The sequence below is a fragment of the Cnephaeus nilssonii genome, assembly GCF_951640355.1.
Source record: "Cnephaeus nilssonii genome assembly, chromosome: 9".
NCBI classification, from domain to species: domain Eukaryota; kingdom Metazoa; phylum Chordata; class Mammalia; order Chiroptera; family Vespertilionidae; genus Cnephaeus; species Cnephaeus nilssonii.
In genome coordinates this window covers 85,735,399-85,754,622 of record NC_137080.1, presented here as the reverse complement: position 1 = coordinate 85,754,622, position 19,224 = coordinate 85,735,399, and the positions used below count along the sequence as shown (strand labels likewise).

At 44.1% G+C, this 19,224-nt stretch overlaps 1 protein-coding gene across 3 annotated transcripts; it reads right to left on the bottom strand.

Annotated features, from left to right (window-relative positions):
- Positions 1-5,175: 5,175 nt before the first annotated feature.
- MRPS10 (mitochondrial ribosomal protein S10) lies at positions 5,176-18,995 on the bottom strand. Of its 3 annotated transcripts, none has more exons than XM_079780617.1 (7): positions 18,901-18,995; positions 16,321-16,385; positions 16,160-16,229; positions 11,675-11,811; positions 10,551-10,659; positions 8,815-8,904; positions 5,176-7,482 (listed from the first exon to the last, which is right to left on the bottom strand). In XM_079780617.1, the coding sequence occupies exons 1-7, from the start codon at positions 18,946-18,948 to the stop codon at positions 7,399-7,401; spliced, it is 603 nt and encodes a 200-aa protein (XP_079636743.1). In that variant the 5' UTR covers positions 18,949-18,995; the 3' UTR covers positions 5,176-7,398. The 3 variants fall into 3 exon arrangements, with proteins under 3 accessions (XP_079636743.1, XP_079636742.1, XP_079636744.1); XM_079780616.1 differs by having other exon boundaries at positions 16,160-16,232; positions 18,901-18,986; XM_079780618.1 differs by having other exon boundaries at positions 16,160-16,232; positions 18,897-18,948.
- Between the last annotated feature and the right edge of the window lie 229 nt (positions 18,996-19,224).

The window sequence follows — 19,224 nt, the reverse complement described above, 5'->3', positions numbered from 1 at the left end:
CATTCCTGAAGTAGGAACTCCACTTCCTGTCATCCTGTCAAGTGCTGGTGGGTTTCCCCCCCCCGACAGCCCCCACCTCTCAGGGTCTGGAGAATAAGACCAGTCTCCTCCTTCCTCTTAACCATGGCTTCCACCCTTTCTCTTTTTCCCCTCAAAAATGCCAGTCCCTTCGAAGCCATGTCCGACTCTACCCCTCCATGTACGCATCCTTGTTGCCATTATTCACTAGTGAATTCACGTGTGTCTCAAAGCATCCGCGCAGGGACAGACTGAGGTGGAGAGCTGACCCATCCCACACTCTGGCCTCAAAGGTCCGTATCTCCTTAGTTCCAAGAAGCTCTCCTTTCATCCCACGCTGGCCTCCCATCACTGTGGTCCCGGCCCGCAGCTGCAGCATCTGGGGGCTTGTTAGACATGCAAATTCTCAGACCCCACCTCGCCTACTCAATCAGGAACTCAGGGTGGGCCCAGCCATCTGTTTTCGTGAGCCCTCCAGGTCCTTCCAATGCGCAGTTTAGGAGCCACTCTTGGGCCTTGCTATCAGGCACTTCTGTCCCCGCTCCGAGACATTCGGAAGCATCACCTCTCCTTCCAGCTCACGTATCCTAACACCCGCACTCCAAGACACCAGCCGTATTGAGACTTGCAACCTATTGATCTTGTATTTTTTAAAACATTGTCACTTTGCTTACAGTGTATCCCACTTTCCTCTTATCCTTATCCATGGCCTGACACTCCTGATGTTTACCTGCCATGAACCTGACCTTTGCACCCCTCTCTCCCTCCAACTGCTCACTTGGCAAAACCTGACCCTGGCTACAGCTAACCACCAACTGTGCTAACACCTCACCTGCCCCAGGAGCTGAACACAGAAACAATCATAAAATCACGCTGGCTGCACACACGTCAAATAACTGCTTACCCCTCCCCGCCGGCTTCACCTCCCCGCCCTGAGATGACCATCCCACAACACTTCCCACCCTCAAACCTTCCACTCACTCCCACGTTCAGCGGATGACCTGTCACGCTTCGTTTCAGAGAATTAGACACATCAGACAACCACCTCACCTTCCCACCGGACACACTCTCTGCCTCCGAACCACGTGCTCTGCCTCCTCCTGGTCAGCGGAAGCAGCGTCCCCTCCCCACCTCCCGCCTGCCAGGTCCTCCAGGGCTCAGCTCTCCTCACTCCTCCCCACAATGATTCCTTTCTCTTCTGCATCCTGTTTTTCCTTCTCTAATGGAGCATTCCCACCTGAAGACATGCTTTAGGATCACCATTAATAAAACAAAGTCAAACAACAAAAATCCGGCCCTGACGCCACATTCAGAGTCCCATTACCACCTGCATGGGCCTACACACTTTACCTTCATGGGTCATAAGATAAATATGGAATAAATAAGTATTACTTATGTAAATATTTAAAATATTTTATCACTCATTGGTATGAAGATGAATATAATCCAGTCCAGTCCAGACTGGATTAAATCCATCCTTCTGATTTTGAAAGAAATTAAAGTACTTAAAAAAGTAATTTAACATATTGTGGTCCCTAGGCACTCTGGATCCCTGGATCTATTGGCCCTGCCCACAATCCCCTGCATCCACTGTCCTAATTTTGGCTTCTCTTACCACAAAACCCTTTGTGGCAGATCTGTTTTCCAAAATGGCACAGCAGTAGATCTGGTGTCACGTGTTCCTTTCACCAAGGGGGCAGTCTACTTCTCCTTCCCTTCAACCCGATGGCACTCTGTGGCTACCTCAGAGTGACACCATGTGACTTCCAAGGCTAGGTCATCAAAGGTGATAGGGTCTCTGCCTGGCTCTCTCAGGACTTGCCCTCAGAACCCAGACGCCATGTTGTCAGGAAGCTCAGCCACATTCAGGGATTCCGGCTGACAGCCAGGCTCAACCATCAGACTTATGGGTGAGTGAGTGACTCCAGGCCTCGCCTTCCAGACACCCCAGCTGATACCAAATGGAGCAGACAATGTCCCCGCAGAGCCCTGACCAAATTGCAGATTTGTGTGCAAAGTAAATGTTGTCTTTGCTTTAAGCTACTAAATCTTGGGTATTTTCCTAGGGTAGCAATAAATAACTGACCATTCTCAAACCTGTTTTGTGTCCTCATCTTTCTTATGCTCTCAACTTAACTCCAATTGGATGCTCATCCCCATCACTCCATGAACAAGGCTTATACAGTGGTCACCAATGACCTGCTTTTGTTACTCAACTTGCCAGCAGATTCATCATGGTTCACCAAGTGTATTCTTCCTCCAAATACTCCAGGTTTCAAGGACCCACACTTGTCTGGTTTCACTCTAACCTCACTGATGGCTCATCGCCTCCATTTTACCAAATCTCTACGTGCTTGGGGCTTCCCAGGCTTGTTCTTGGTACCCTTCTCATCTACCCACATTCTCCCTAGATGAACTCATTCACCCCCAACATTACATACCAGTTGTAGGCTGATAGCTTCCACATTTACATCTTCAGCCTGGACTCTCTCCAGAACTCAGATTCGTGAACTCAGCTGCCTACTAGACATCTATCCTCAGACGGCAAACTTAGCAAGGCCAAGGCCAAAGCCAAACTACTGGTTTTCTTTCCAAATCCCTTCTCAACTGCAGTAATGGCATCGCCATTTACCCAGTTGCTTAGGCCAAAACCTAGATGTCATTCTTGACATCTTAGGTCTCATTTCGATCTATTAGTAGGTCATTCCATCAGCTCCACCTCCAAACTATATTCTGAATCAACCACTTCTCATCACCTCCACTACGACAACTCCAGTCCAGGCCACATCCTCTCACCTGGGCCACTGCAGAAGGTCCTAACCAGTCTTCCTGCCCCCTCTTGATAACCCCCTCCTCACAGCCCATACCCAGCAGCCGGAGTAGTGTGTTCCAAGGCATAAATCAGTTCCTATCACTCGCCCGCTCCAAACCCTCCAGTGGCTGCCCATTTGCACTCAGAATAAAACCCATACTGCTCCCCACAGCCGTGATGCATCACAGCATCCGCCCCTGCCTGCTGTTGTCATGTTCCTCTGTCCTCGTCTGCAGACACACCAAGTCACTGGGTCCTAGCACTGCCTGGTCCTGCTGCTTGGACTGCTCTCCCCTCAGGCCTTCACATGGCGGCCTCCTTGACCTTCCCCCCTCCTCAAGGAATTCTGACATTATCCTACTTCATTTTCTTCATCGTGTTTAACTGCAGTTGAAACTATCTTATTTTTTTAATTGTTTATTATGTCTTCCCCATAGCGTCTAAGATGCTTGAGGACGGGGACTTCACCCCAGACACCACGGAATTCCCAATGCCTAGGACAGTGCTTGGCACATACAAAGAACTCCAACACCTGTTGAGTAACCGAGCAAAGTGCATGACACACAGTTAGTGCTGAATTAATGGGAGCTATTAGTCCTTCATTTTGTAAGACAACTCCTCTTGACTCCTTTGAATGCCCGGGTTAGCAGATTTTTATTGATGTGAAAGATAATGGGCCTTTAGAACTAGAAGAAGCCTTGAAGATCTAGCTCAGGGATTTCAACCTTTCTCCCCTCTCATCACACCCGAAGACATGTGCCCATCATTGGCTCAACTGGCTCGGTGTGAAGATGGTGTCACCCCTGACCATCTCTTCATATTTATGGATATTTAAGCAAAATAGAGGCGTGATTACAGGACAGTGTGTCCACATTAAGAAATTGTATGAATGAAGTATAACTTGATTTAGCCTCTGGCTAAAGAACCTAAACTTCAAATGGCTTTTCATGTGGGTCAGTTGACCATGACCTGCCCCATTAATACGCTGAGCTGCTGAAGTATAAATATATCATTTCAAAGAAGATTAGGACTCCACAGAGAGAAATGACAGCTTAAATCGAGTAATAATAGTGAGGGTTTAAGGAGGGCAGGGTTAGGAATTGAGCGGGGATTTGCAGAGAACCCGGGGGTTCACAGACAGTCAGCCATAAGCTTGGCTCCAGGTATAAGAAATGCTTGAGCCATAGACCTAGCCTGCTGAGCCCTCGCTGGGCCTGGCCCCAGCCTGCTGTAAATAACCTCCATGCTGGTTCTTGTGACCCAGTGGTTCCCTCCTTCATCAGCCTAAACTCATGTGCTGCCCCCTCACACCCTGTGGACCTGGACACCACAGGGACCAGGAATCGCACTGTGTATTATACTTTTTATCTTTATTCAGATCACATTTACATCTTTTATGCCTTAGATTCCCCCCACTCCCAGTTGATCATTTTACTTGTAAAATTTAGGGGAAATCAGTACATTTTGCCAATGTGAAAGGGGAAATAAATCTGGATTTTAGGTTTGAATATTCTGAGTACCTCCTACTCTTTAAAAATTAGGTTCTGGGGCTGTCCCTGTCACTAATCTGAACTCATACAAATCAGTTTCACCCTTTTTGCCTCAGCGTTATCTGTAAACTGAGAGGATACTGACTGGGGAAGTCAGAACTTGGTTTTCTGTCCTGGAAAATGGGGGTAATAACAGTAACCACTTTGTTGGGTTATGAAGATTTAATGAGAATATCTGTAGGTGACTATGTAAAATGCTTGGCATAACGCATGGCGGTGATTACAATGCACACTACATGCTTTCTCAGCTAAACTAACCCTCACAGCCCTTCCAAGGCAAGAGCTACCCTCCCTGGGACACTCCAGGTCCTCTCCAGCTGGTATCTAACCCGTGCAGTGCACAAGCATCTGGGTGCCTTCGGATTTGCACTCCATCTAGTGATAACTATTATTCACCCATGTCTATTATTTACTCGGAACTGTGAGGCATTCTATAAGTTACCTAATTAAATACTCCTACCTTAATGAGGAGGCATTATTTTCTACATTTTACTAACGAGTAAATTGAGGCTCTGACAGGATTAACTATCTTGCCCAAGTTTATTGCAGTTAGTGGGTTTTAACTCTTATCTGACGCAGACCTGTCTGACTCCAAGGTCCATGTCTTCTCTACTCTGCTACTCATTAGTGTTGCAGTAAAACTAAATGTAGAGAAGGAGGAATGGCAGCTGACAAATAGAAATGTTAAGAAATTAGACTCCTTCTTTTTCTTTTTTTAAAAATATATTTTTATTGACTTCAGAGAGGAAGGGAGAGAGAGATAGAAACATCAATGATGAGAGAGAACCATTGATTGGCCGCCTCCTGGATGCCCCCACTGGGGACCGAGCCCACAACCCGGGCATGTGCCCTTGACCGGAATCGAACCTGGGACTTTTCAGTCTGCAGGCCGATGCTCTATCCACTGAGCCAAACCAGCCAGGACTAGACTCCTTCTTTAAAACAATTGCTTTATATATTTACTGTGGTCTGTATAAGGTGACTAAAGGAACATAAAAGTAATTCTTTGACAGTATTGAAACTAGGCACCAAACAAGTCTAATTCGTAGATTTCTATCAATAATTTCAAACAGACCATAATATTATTTTGTTTAATATGAAAAGGAAATGTATTTCAGATTAGAGGAAGCAACAATGAACTCTGGGCTACCTCTCAATAATGTCACTTCCTACCTCTCAATAATTTCACTTCATACCTGCCTTTTGGTTCATTCTACCATCAGGTCCCATTTTCTCTCACCACCTCCCATCCCCACTATGGACAGAAAGTGAGACTTGGGTATTAATTCTAAGTTTTAGAATATGCATTTTACATGGGAGACCCAACTAAAAAAACAACACTTTCTCAGCCTACCAGGATAAATAAATTACCTTGTTTATATCAAGATGTAGGTCTCAAATACTTTTGTCACAGAAGTATCACTACGTTTTGCCGCGTGTATAGTTTATTTGCATATTTATCTTAAAACAATATTTTAATATGTAATTTGAAGTGCCAACCTGAGTAATCTGGTTTACAGGTTAATTGAAAATGAAAACAGTCAGACTCGGATGCACCCCTTTAGCTCACAGTGAGTCACTGGAGCTGAGTGTGCATAAATCATCCTACCATACTACAGTGATTAATATTATCTAAAAACACATACAAAAAAGCTATATTTATTTTTAAAGAATTATTTAAAGTTCAAATGGGTCACAAATTGCTGCTTTGCTAGATATAATTACCATTCTATTGCTCTTGTTTTATTGACTAGTTCTTAATCCTGAGGCTTATACCTGCTTATACCTGAGATAAGCATGCTTTAGGCATTTGTGAATGACACAGTCAACAACTGAGCCCGAAGGGAAGGAGGTCAGGGGCCACAAGGCTGTAATTCTTTTCATGTTAATGACAGTAATGTAAGTCTGACACATAAGCAGTATGCATTCAAAACACCGACACTTGATAGCAGGTAAGGAAGAGAGAACGGGAATTCCAGTGCAAGGGGGAAAAACCGAGAAGACATAACTACTCCAAAGATGTGAAGAAAACTACAAAGACGAAGCCCCGGTTCGGCTATAAAAAGGAAACGAATCACTCCCTTGGGGTTGATCCAGCAACAGTTTCAGCCCGTCGTAGCCCTGCTTCTTTCAGGGCTTTAAGCACTATTTAATTCCATGGAAAAGTAGACCTCTCCAGACAAAAGACTGCCATTTACCAACAGAGAGAGGCCTTCTTATCAGTGAGGAACTTAATGAGGAAAATAGTTTGTGCCTTGCACAATTTTCAAAAGCCGTTATTTCTATTCAATTTTTGGTTAAGTTAACAAAATAAGAGCCTGTTGAATGAATGAATCACAGGATGGGAGAAACGATACAGTGGTAATATCTTGAGAGCTTAAATTCCATTACAGTGACCCTTTTACTAGTAGGCAGCCCTGCAGGGTCTGGGCCACTAGAAGGTGCAGTGTATGCCTCAAGTGTGCTTGGTCTGCTGCAAAGTATATTCATTTTCAAGAATGGAATGCTTAAATGAGGTCAAATTTGGAGGTCATCACCCCCGAACAAACAACTCTATGCTGGCCTGTTTTAGAGGATCAAAAACTTCAATTGCTCAGTGTTAAATTAATCAAATTAACCAAAGGTTCCTTCTAGGAATTTCAAAAGAAAAAAATGTATGTGAGCAATATTTCAAATATTCACTTTCAGATGAATGCTACGATGTAAATTAAAATTAGTAGAAACTAATAATTGAATAATAGCAGAATAAAATATAAATAGACTCTTTTGGTGCACAGTGGTCAAAATGGTTTACTCACATTTGGTAAATCAGAACTGAAATGATGACACGTATAAAAGGACAGATAAAGTGGCTCTTTCACTACAGTCCATTGAATCCTTAATGCTCCATCCCCTGCTGCCCATGATCAGGACATGTGGACTCAACAGAGAACCGTCTCAACTGGCAGCACTCTCCACTTCAGCCCACGTGGCTGGCCCTCCCTCATTCAAAAGCCCACACAACTAGTCTCTGAGACTTTATGACTTGCTTTCTTCCTTTTCCTCTGGTATCTTTTCCCAGATTGGCTCCTTGATGTGTTCTGGTAACCGTTCTAATTTTGTCTAAAAAGAGAAAAATAGAACTATAATATAATGTGGACTTAACTGGACTCTTGGCCACAAAATAGATTAGTTTTGTTCCCTTAAATCCTCTTGACTTCTTTTACCTCCCAGCCCTACTTGCCACCCCCCCACCCCCCGCACCCCGCTCATCTTTTTGTAGGCTGTGAAAACAGAGAGAAGAAAACTTGATGGTATATAAAACTCTGATACATATAATCTATTTGATCCTCAGTGATCTCTAGGGAATGCCACCTAATGTGGCCCCCATGTCTGGACAACTCCTGGGAGGGAGGGAGACTTCAGAGGCAGCTCAGGGAGGATGTGGCTGCAGTGAAGGATTATTTGGTTGAACTGCCACCACTGCACAGGGAGGTGGAGACCCCAACCACCATGGCAATCCTGCCTCCAGGTCTGCCACAGGCCCTCCCCTCCACTCGGTGGGCCAGGACCAGGCTGCAATCCTATATAATAAAAGGGTAATATGCAAATCGACTGAATGGTGGAATGACTGGTCGCTATGATGCGCACTGACAACTGGGGGCAGACCCTCAATGCAGGAGCTGCCTCCTGGTGGTCAGTGTGCTCCCACAGGGGGAGTACCGCTCAGCCACAAGTTGGGCTGACAGCTGGCAAGCGCAGCGGTGGTGGCAGGAGCCTCTCCTGCCTTCGCACTAAGGATGTCTGACTGATGGCTCCCCAGGGAACGGGCCTAAGCCACCAGTAGGACATCCCCCGAGGGCTCCCAGACTGCAAAAGGGCACAGGCCGGGCTGAGGGACACCCCCCACGCCAGTGCACAAATGTCATGCACCGGTCCTCTAGTGTATTAAAACAATACAGATTGTTGGGGAAGGTCATCAAAAAGACATGACTGCCTGTTTGACCTGTGAGCTGAACCCGGGCAATCAAAGGCTCCTTGCCTCCTCCCTGTGTTTTACAATGTGTATTCTGCTGCTTTCCCTGCTCCCAGAACCTGCTCCAAGGATACAGGTTTGAGATAGAAATGTGGTATTGAGACTATCTGGACTGGGTACATGACTGACCCAGTTAAGGTCTCCTGCGTACGTGAATGACCCAAGTTGGGCCTCTATAACTTTTAAGATTTGGCAGGTGTATTCAGAAAGCACACAGTCTTGCAGCTGCCCACGACAAAGCTGGTAAGTTCTCTTGCTTATTAAACCTGCCACCTACCATGTGGAGTGGTCTGCCTCTCTGCGGTCTCTCCTTGCCCTCCGCATCCCGGGGTGGTTTCAGATTACACCTGGGAAGCTCACGGGAAGGTTGTGACCCAACACACACTACCCCCCAAAAGAGGTAGAAATTAAACTCATACCTTTGTAACTTCCATGGCAACTCCTTCAGGTAAGTTTCGCTGAATGTATTCCAAGTAGACATCTGCTGTACTTCCAGTTAGATGTTTTAGCTGAAATTTCAAACATGAAATTGGTTCATACTCTGCTGTTAGAGTAGAAATTTTAAAGTGTTATTGGTAAAGTGGTAGGACCTTTTCTTCCTCTATGGACTCTTACACAGAACCCCAATTTTAAAAACCCTGTAGATCCTCTGGTGGAACTGAATGGGGAGAGCACGGCCCTGAAGCACCCTCCTCCCAGATGTCTTAAAGCCAGAGCTCCATGGAACCCAGCTGGCAAGCACGGTATCGAAGCAGTATACTTACACGAGTTTCACAAGACTAGTTAAGACAAAACACAAAAGGAAACAAAGACTAGATTATAAGAGTTTTATGAGATTTTCTGCCTGCTCTAATCCATGCTGGATTGTTTCTGTTGGACATGGGTGCATACAATTTTGGTGGTGTTTTTTTTTCCATTTAAGGGTGGAACTACATCTTAATATTTGTATCCTCAATGTCTAGTACAGCGCTTCCAATGGAAAAGATGCACAAACAGTTGTTTTAATAACATTTATAAATCACTTACTATGTGACGAAGTATTCGCAGTGTTTCAGATAAATACTCATTTAATCCTCACACTAACCTAGGAGATGGGTACCATTATTATTCCCATTTTGTAGGTCAAAGAATTGAGGCCCAAGGCATACAGCTAGTAAGTGCCAGGACTAGGACCCGGCTACCTGACTCCAGAATCCATGCACTTCTTACCCACAAGACTATGTCAACCCTAGTGGATGCAGAAATGAATAAGATGAATGAAAAATCGTAATGCTGCCCATCACAGACATGGGAAATCCAGGAAGCATGTGAAAAGAATTATTAGAACTGTGTGAAAATTTAACTAGAATTTTTGAAAAGCAAGCAAAATTATTCCAATGCTATCTTATTGTATAAAAATTAGTCAGCTGCCCTAGCTGGTTTGGCTAAGTGGATAGAGAGAGCGTTGGCCTGTGGGGACTGAAGGGTCCCGGGTTTGATTCTGGTCAAGGGCACATGCCCAGGTTGCAGGCTCGATCCCTGGTGGGGGGGCATGCAGGAGGCGGGTGGCTGATCAATGATTCTCTCTCATCATTTATGTTTCTATCTCTCTCTTCTTCTTCCTTCCTCTCTGAAATCAATAAAAATGTATTAAAAAAATAAATAATTAGCTCCCTAGCCAGTATGGTTCAGTGCTCAGAGTGTTGGCCCATGGACTGAAGGGTCACGAGTTCGATTCCAATCAAAGTCATGTACTTCCGTTGCAGGCCTGCATGAGGCAACCAATCGATGTTTCTGTCTCTCTGCCTCCTTTCCCCTCTCTAAAAATCAATGGAAAGAATATCCTCAGGTGAGGATTAACAAACAAAAAGTAAGGCTTGTATGGTTTGATCTGTTGCTCTGAGAAATACAAATTGTTTTAGGGGCAATGAAATTTTTAAAAAATTAGTCAGCATCATCTGTATTATTGAGCTAAAGTAGAACTATTCTAAATGATGGCTTTATTTGAGTTTGATTTTCCTGTCTGTTGCTCCCATAAACACAAAAGGTCCTTTTACCTTCTCTGCAACCATTAGCATAAGCTGACTAAAAGGAAGTCAGCCAATGTGAAAGGAAAGTTATGCTAGTATGAAATGTGGGCATTTCAAAAATACCTGAATATCTGAAATAAACTCACCTCTAAGCATCTGTAAAGTGTTCTCATTTCATACTGAACTCTGTGCTTCTTGAAAATATGCACTGATTTGAGAAGAGTAAATCGCTCTATTTTCCTTGGAGGTTCATGTCTGAAAATTAATGGGCAAAACAACATGCTCAAGCTAAGTGATGATAAAACCTTAGTCAGTGATATCAAAGCACGATCCCACAATTTTGTAGGTCAGGTTCATGCTCAATTACAGGCATTAACTACCATTTACAGACTTCTACTTGTCAGGACTGTCATCTATGCTTAACAACCGATGTCATAAAGCTCAGGCCAAAATAAACACCTTGGACAGCAACACAAACATTTTTTTCCACAGCCCCAAAATTGAGCCTTGGCATGCAAGCACACGCACCCTCTCACACACACACACCTCCAGCTTTTACAGCCTTGAAGTCCCTTACTGACCAAATACATGAACTGTGAAAAGTAACACCAGTGTGATGGACACAGTTGTAATGTCTGCTGTGCTATTTTAGGAAAATTTACAGATGATCCATAATCATAAAACTATAGCCTGTTATGGAAAACGTGGATTCATTGTGTTTTGTAAAGAGGCGGGCTGGCAAAGCCACAAATGGGCCTTGTTCTACATCAGGAGCAGGTGACAAGACAAAGGAGGTAGTTACACTTGACCCTGCAGTGACTTCAGGGCCACATAACGCTTACCTTGCTCAGACATGAAATTACTGAGTGACTGGTGTTTCTCAGGGCAGTTTTGAAACAATGAATATATTAGCCAAAGATCATCAAATCAAAGGGTCTATAAAAGGATTGCTTGCCCACCTCACTGCCTCTCTGCCCCATGGAGATCCCAGACATAAGGATCTGTTGCTCTGAGAAATACAAATTGGATCTCCTGTCTATGAAATTGGTAGAGAAAAGATTTCCTTCATTTTCCTGGTTCACTCATTCTAGTATTTAAACATTCTAGAAGACAGGAGGGATGATCCTGCTTAGGATAATAGGACAAAGCTACACCCTACCTATCATGAGTTCTATCCCATTTTAAGAGCTCAGACTTGGCTCTCAGCACCATTTTCTGGCTGACCATGTTACAACAACTGACAGGTCAGATTAGGAAAGATTATACTTACACTTCAATAGAGATACCAAGTTCTTTAGCAGCAAGCACGGCAAAATATTCATAACTGTCCAACACAGCCTTATCATGGCCTTTTACTAAAACTGACAGGCGCTTATACAATGTGTCTGGTTCATCAGAAATAGTTATCTACAATTTTGAAATAAAAAAGAAAAGTTTCATTTGTGATTCCTCTAATATTTACAACTAAAATATTTAACATATTATCCTCACTCAATTGAGCAACTTCAGAGTTCAGCAATAAATGGGGAGAAAAATGCTATGTAACATTTTAACACTATAAGCTTAAGTATCTCATTACTATCACATTCAGATCTGCACAATGACCCTTAGAATCTGTTAAAATGCAGTTTGAATCAAAGGGATTTTCAAGGCAACAAAATCACTAATGGAACCTTCTAACTTAAGAGTTATTGAGCCCCAAATTCACAATGGGAAAGGATTTTGGGGTCTGTAAACAAAAGTAGCCTGGTCAGAAGACCTGGTTGAGAATTAAACTGCTACTTCCAGCTAAATGGCAATGGGCAAGTCACATAATCTCAATGCACTTTAGTTTTCTCATATATAAAACAGCATACTGATGCTACAGCTCACAGCATTTCATTAGAGAACCAGAGGCCTGGTGCACGAGATTCGTGCACTCAGGGGGGTCCCTCAGCCTGGCCTGTGCCCTCTTGCAGTCCAGGAGCCCTCGGGGGATGTCCTTAGTGCTGCTGTGGAGGTGGGAGAGGCTCGCTACCACCACCGCACCTGCACTTGCCAGCTATGAGCCCGGCTTTTGGCTGAGTGGGGCTCCCCCTGTGGGAGTGCACTGACCACCAGGGGGCAGCTCCTGCGTTGAGCGTCTGCCCCCTGGTGGTCAGTGCACGTCATAGCAACTGGTTGTTCCACCGTTTGGTCAATTTGCATATTAGCCTTTTATTATATAGGACTAGAGGCATGGTGCACGAAATTCGTGCACGGGGAGGGGTCCCCTCAGCCCAGCCTGCACCCTCTCCAATCCGGGACCCCTTGGGGGATGTCCGACTGCTGGTTTAGGCCCGATCCCCAGGATCGGGCCTAAACCGGCAGTTGGACATCCCTCTCACAATCCTGGACCGCTGGCTCCTAATCGCTCACCTGCCTGCCTGCCTGGTCGCCCTTAACTGCCCCCCGCTGCCGGCCAGGTTGCCCCCAACTCCCCACTCCCTGCCGGCCTGGTCGCTCCTAACTGCCCCCCCCCCTCGCTGGTCTGGTCACCCCTTACTGCCCGCCCCCCCACCCTGCTGGCCTGGTTGCCCCCAACTGCCCCTCCTGCTGGCCTAGTCACCCCCAACTGTCCCCCCCACTGCTGGCCTGGTCGCCCCACGCAGCCTGCTTGTTCAGTCGTTTGGTCGTCCCTTACTAAACCCCCTGCCGGCCTGGTTGTAGGAAGCCATCTTGTGAGGGCCTGAGGGTCAATTTGCATATTACCTCTTTATTGTATAGGATATATATATATATATATATATATATATATATATATCTTTTATTGATTTCAGAAAGGAAGGGAGAGGGAGAGGGGGAGAGAGAGAGAAAAACATCAATGATGAGAGAATCATGGATTGGCTGTTTGGTCAGTTTGCATATTAGCTTTTTATTATATAGGATAAGAAAACAGATTAAAGTGTTTATAAATGATAAAACATCCTATATAATAAAAGCATAATATGCAAATCGACCAAATGTCATAATGACCCGTTGGCAGGGGCGGGGCCGGAGAGCAGGCAACACCAGGCCAGCCAAGGCGCGGTAGCGGCCAGCAGTGGAGGGGCGATGGGGGAGGCGGGGCTGGCCGCTCACCAGTGGGCAGCGACCCCTGATCAGCCTGCCTGGTCTCCTCCTACAGAGGGAGGCCAAACTGTGGCTTAGTAGGACATCCCTGAGGGCTCCTGGACTGTGAGAGGCTGCAGGCCAGGCTGAGGGACGCCCCCGGCAAGGTGCATGAATTTTCGTGCACGGGGCCTCTAGTTGTTATATAAAGGTAATTACTATTCATATTCTTTTTTAAAAAAAATATATTTTATTGATTTTTTTACAGAGAGGAAGAGAGAGGGATAGAGAGTTAGAAACATCGATGAGAGAGAAACATCGATCAGCTGCCTCTTGCACACCCCCTACTGGGGATGTGCCCGCAACCAAGGTACATGCCCTTGACCAGAATCGAACCTGGGACCCTTGAGTCCGCAGGCTGATGCTCTATCCACTGAGCCAAACCGGTTTCGGCTATTCATATTCTTTTTTTTTATCCACACCTGAGGATATGTTTATTGATTTTAGAGAGGAAGAGAGAGAAACAGAGAGACAAACATTGATGTGAGAGAGAAACATCAATCGGTTGCCTCCTGTACATGCCCTGACTGGGGATCAAAACCTGTAAACTAGGTAATCCCCTGACCTGGAATTGAACCCACAACCTTTTAGCATAAGGGACAATGCTTCTACAAACTTAGCCACCCTGCAAGGGCCCATTCATATTCTTTATTTTAAAAATGTCTTTTTATTAATTTTAGAGATTAGAGGAAGGGAGAGGACAATAAGAGAGAAACATTGATCAGCTGCTTCCTACACACCCCCTACTGGGGACTGAGCCCACGACCCGGGCATGTGCCCTGGCTGGGAATAGAACCAGCAACCTCTCCGTGAATGGGACAATGCTCAACCAACTGAGCTACATGGGCCAGGGCCATATTCTTTTTAAAAAATATATTTTCACTGATTTCAGAGAGGAAGGGAGAGGGAGAGAGAAACATCAATAATGAGAATCACTGATCGGCTGCCTCCTGCACACCTCCTACTGGGGATTGAGGTTGCAACCCAGGCATGTGTCCTGATCGGAATCGAACCACAAACTCTGGGTTCATAGTGTCAACACTCAACCTCTGAGCCAAACCAGCCGGGGTAGGGCCATATTCTTTATTAGGCTTTATTCATGGTTTTGCCTGCCATAATAGAAAAATTACTCATTTCTAATTAAAATGTTATGATACTGACTGTACATATAACTTCTAACTCTTCTGCCCTAATACTTAAAATCTTAGAAATAATAGGTCTGATGTTTCTTTCTTCCAAGAGGTGAATTACCTTCCACTTCATTCATCCATTAAACCAGTAATTTATACACTAATCCAATGATTCAGGGTTAATTACTTCACCCCTGAAAGGAGATCTACTTACATAACCAGGAAGCTAGACATTCACTCTCAATTACCCCAAATAGGGTTGTTGGAAGAACAGAATATACTGATATCCTATGGCAAAAGTTGGGGGACAAGCGAAGGGGGAATATAGCCCTAAGATGTATTCTAATTGGTTCCTATAGATTTTTTTAAATTAAGTAATTAATTAGTTAATTTTTTTTGAGAGAGAGAGAGAGAAAGAGAGAAACACTGATTTGTTGTTCCACTTATTTATGGATTCATTAGGTGATTCCTGTATGTGCCCTGACTGGGGATTGAACCATACATAGCTTGGCGTGTTGGGATGACACCCTAACCAACTAAGCTATCTGGCCAGGGCTCCCTACAAGGTTTTGAATCTGTTAAAAATACTAAAATTCAGGAGATTTCACATAACAATTTAGATTTCAGTTTAGCTTGGAAAATTTAGATAATCTGGCATCCTGGCAACAAGTGGCTAGAGTAAGTAAGTAGTAGCTGTCTCACTTATCAGGGGCACAGCCGGTCATTGTGACCACCTGTCACCTCTCCTTACAGCCTGGGCCATGCAGGCAGGAGTTGCAGACCTGAGGTATGTATGTATTGTCATGGAAATACATCCAGTATCTACTAAGCGAAAAAAATGAAACAGAGTACATTATGTATAACACAATTCTACTTTGGTGTGCATGTGCCTAGATATAATGGTTACGTACAGACTAATGTCTAAAAAGATTCATACTAAACTGTTACAAAGGGTTATTTGAGGGGTGGAACTGGAAAAAATGGGACTCTATAAGGATTTCAAAAAATTACAAATAACACAAAAACTGGATTGAAGGAATCATGGCTTTTACTAAAATGAAACAAGGCCATACAGCTACTTCTGGATTTTACTTGTATTACTGCTCTTTCTCACTGTCAAGGCCCTGGCTCAGTCTTAAAATGAGAACAAAGACTTGACAGCTACAGGAAACAAATTTTCCTTGAACATATCACGTATCCTGCATCATTAATTATGACAATTCTTCACATTATTCTGAGTTACAAGCAAAAGACTGCTCACTCCCACAGTTATGTGGGGTAAATAATTTATTCCTTTAGAACTTGCCTAGATACCCTGAAAGAGAATATGAGCACCAGGGACATCAGAGAATACTCTACTCAGGCACACTATGCAATTGCCAGTACTCCAGAACAAAAATTTTTAGTCATAAAGCATTTGGGAAACAACCCCAAATGAAATAAGGAAAAGAAATAGCTAATGTAGCTCCCTATGCCAAGATGTAGGGAGTACATACCGCAGGCTTGGTTAAGTCCTTGGGAACATCAACATGTAGGTTTGAAAACTGTACCCACTTCATACTGGAGCTGCTGTGTGGAGGGAAAAAAGAGAAACTAAGTAAAATACCACAAGAGCCCATTTTCTTGTTCAGTGAAGCACATCCAACTACATACTTACAGAAGAAAGGCACCATTTTTGGGTGTACTGCTCTTAGAACTGTTTACAGAAAAATCCCTCGAACCCTTAAAAAAAAAGGGCATATGTTAGGATTAAAGTCAATCGCCAAACCATTCACAGTTTCCACTAAAAAAATCAAAAGATGTATGCTATTTCAAATAAAGAGCTATCTCATTATTTCCAATGAAGATACTGGGTAACTAAAATGCCAAATTAGATCTTATTTTTAAAAAAACAAGACAATAGTAGCATTGATAATCAAAAGGGACTCTCAAAATACTAGAGAATCTATATATTTTAAAATTTAGAATAAATTTTTAATACAAGTAATTCTCACATTAAAATAACAGCTATAAATTAAATTTGTGGACATCAAAGAAAAAAATGTGGCTTAATTCCCCCATTATTTTTTACAGATTAAATGTAATTCAATATAATACTTATTTGCCTCAATACTTTTGAACAAAAATGTCTTTATAATTTAAGTTATTAAGAGTTGAAATAAGAATTCTGAAGTACACTTCTTTTGAAGTTTTTATACATCTTTTCCAGCATATGTATTTCTTGGCTTGGCTGGGACAACTAGCTTATAAACAGAAATATACACTGAAACTTACATCCATTTTACACCATTACTGTGCCTCAAAACTCAACAATCCAGCTTTTCCAAGTCCTTTACTGTCAGCTCCCCCTAGTGGATCAAAACTTCTAGTTGTAGGAAACAAGGTACTATATATATTTAATTTGCCATCTGTTTTTCCTTTAAGCTTTCCTGAGATTTAAATACAGATCTTGTAACATAGAAAGCCATACCAGAAACCTACATGATCCTATTAACCAATGTCACCCCAATAAATTTAATTTAAAAAGTGTAACCCAAGAAACTGGAAGCATGCTAGGATCCTTAAAACTACTCTGAAGATGCGAATAACTGTTTAGCACAAGTGAAGTTTAATTATAACAACTGAAGGTCATCTAAATATGTTAAAAAGCCTTTTCTTAGTTTATTGTCCTCCTTCCCCTCTTCACCCAAGATGGAAGCAAATTAAGTATTTTATTTAATATAAATAAACTTTATTTAATATTCTCCCTTGGATTAGGGAAAAACAAAAAGAGGAAATCAGGTACAATACCAGGTAGGAAGAGGTAAGTGCCATTCTTCACACATAATCACATAGACAACTCCCTCCCCACATTTCTGCCAGGGACCCCACTAATTCAGTTGTACACTTGCCACTTCTATTCTCCCAGTATAAACCTCTGCTTTTATTTACTTATTGTTTAAACGTATTGACTTTTAGAGACAGAGAGGATGGGAGGAGAGAGAGTAACATCTCTTTGCTGTCCCACTTACTTATGCATCCACTGGTTGATTCTTGCAGGCGCCCTGAGTGGGACTGAATGAAACCCTGGGACCAGCTCTCACCAACGGAGCTACCCGGCCACGGCGAACACCTCTGCTGCTAAGAGCTGGAGGCTAAGTGCTGTTACAGCCAAAATTAACCTTCAAACGTTCTTAAAGTTTCCTTTTTGAGGAGGTTAAAGGGTGCCTGGGTAAGTGTCTTAGTTCCGCATTTCAACCTCTCACACCATCAGTCTTTTCTTAAGAGCAGTGGTTCTCAAAGTGTGCTCTGAGGACCTCTGGGGAGCCTGGCACACCCTCAGGGGGCCTGCAGGACTGAAGCGACCGCCACAGTAACACTGAGGCTTTGCTGGCACCTTTTCTCTCTCATCCTTTCACCGTGAACTTTTCCAGAGGCTGAGTGATGTGCGGTATGAACACAGAAGCAGATACGGGACTCCAGCTGTCTTCTATTAAGCCAGACCTTCATGAGATTTGGAAAAACATAAAACACTGCCAGTCGTCTCATTCTCACTAAATGTTTTGGAAAATTTAATTACTGTCATAAATATGTTAATTAGGTTAACATGTAATGAATGTATTGGTGTTATTTTTAAAGGCATAAGCACTTTTAGGATTCTCAGTTTTATTTTCTAAAAATCGATAACTAAGACCCACAAAAACAAGTCGTCTGGAGCTGACCATGTTTAGGGTGTAAAGGGGCGCTGAGGCCCCAAACCCCGAGAACCGCTGCTTAAGCTTCTGCTTCTCCAAAGGACCTCGCAGAGGCTATTTCACCCCCACCTCCGACTTGAGTGACGCGGACCTAAATCTCAGAGCCCCTGGACCGGAGGAGAGCGTCTCAATTTAGTTTGTGGGGAGAATCTGAGATCTCAGCCCCTAATTTTCTCCAGGCGAGTTTCTTGTCTTCTGAGCCTCGGTTTATTTTGCAAACATAAGGGGGGCGGGGGGGGGGGGGGATTGGGATGTATGATGTTCAACATCCTTTCCAGTTCTGTCATTCTTTTCGTTCCTGCCTTTGCCCTGACTTCTGTTTTACCCCATGCGAGAATTCGAGATAAAACCAACCCCTTTCTGGCCACCGTCCTGCAAACGAGCCGAGATGCGGAATAAAATCGCGGGAGGCTCCCGGTGGCCAGAACGACGGTTGTCAGACAGACTCAGGGGCAACTGTCCCTGTGGGCCCGCCTAGTTCCCCCAGCCTGCCCGGTACCTGCCTGCCAGAGACGCCGGCACAAGGCCCCGAGCGCTGCTCGCGCCGCCATCTTGCCGTCGGCGTCCCAGGATCGCTTCCGGGGTCACAGGGCGTCCTCGACCATAGAGTCCCGCAAAAGGAGAGAGTATACCCTCTGTTCCGGCACCGGAAGGACCATAGAGATAGAATTCCGTGCTTTTTAAGGGCGCGACTGGGAATCCAGCCGGCTTCCCTCCCGGTACCCGGTCTTGGTGAGGTTCCGTCAGCCCATTTGTAGATAGTTACCAAGGTCCTGCAGTGTTTTCCGCTACAAATCGTTTTTAGTCCTGTGTGGTTCTTGTTTTTT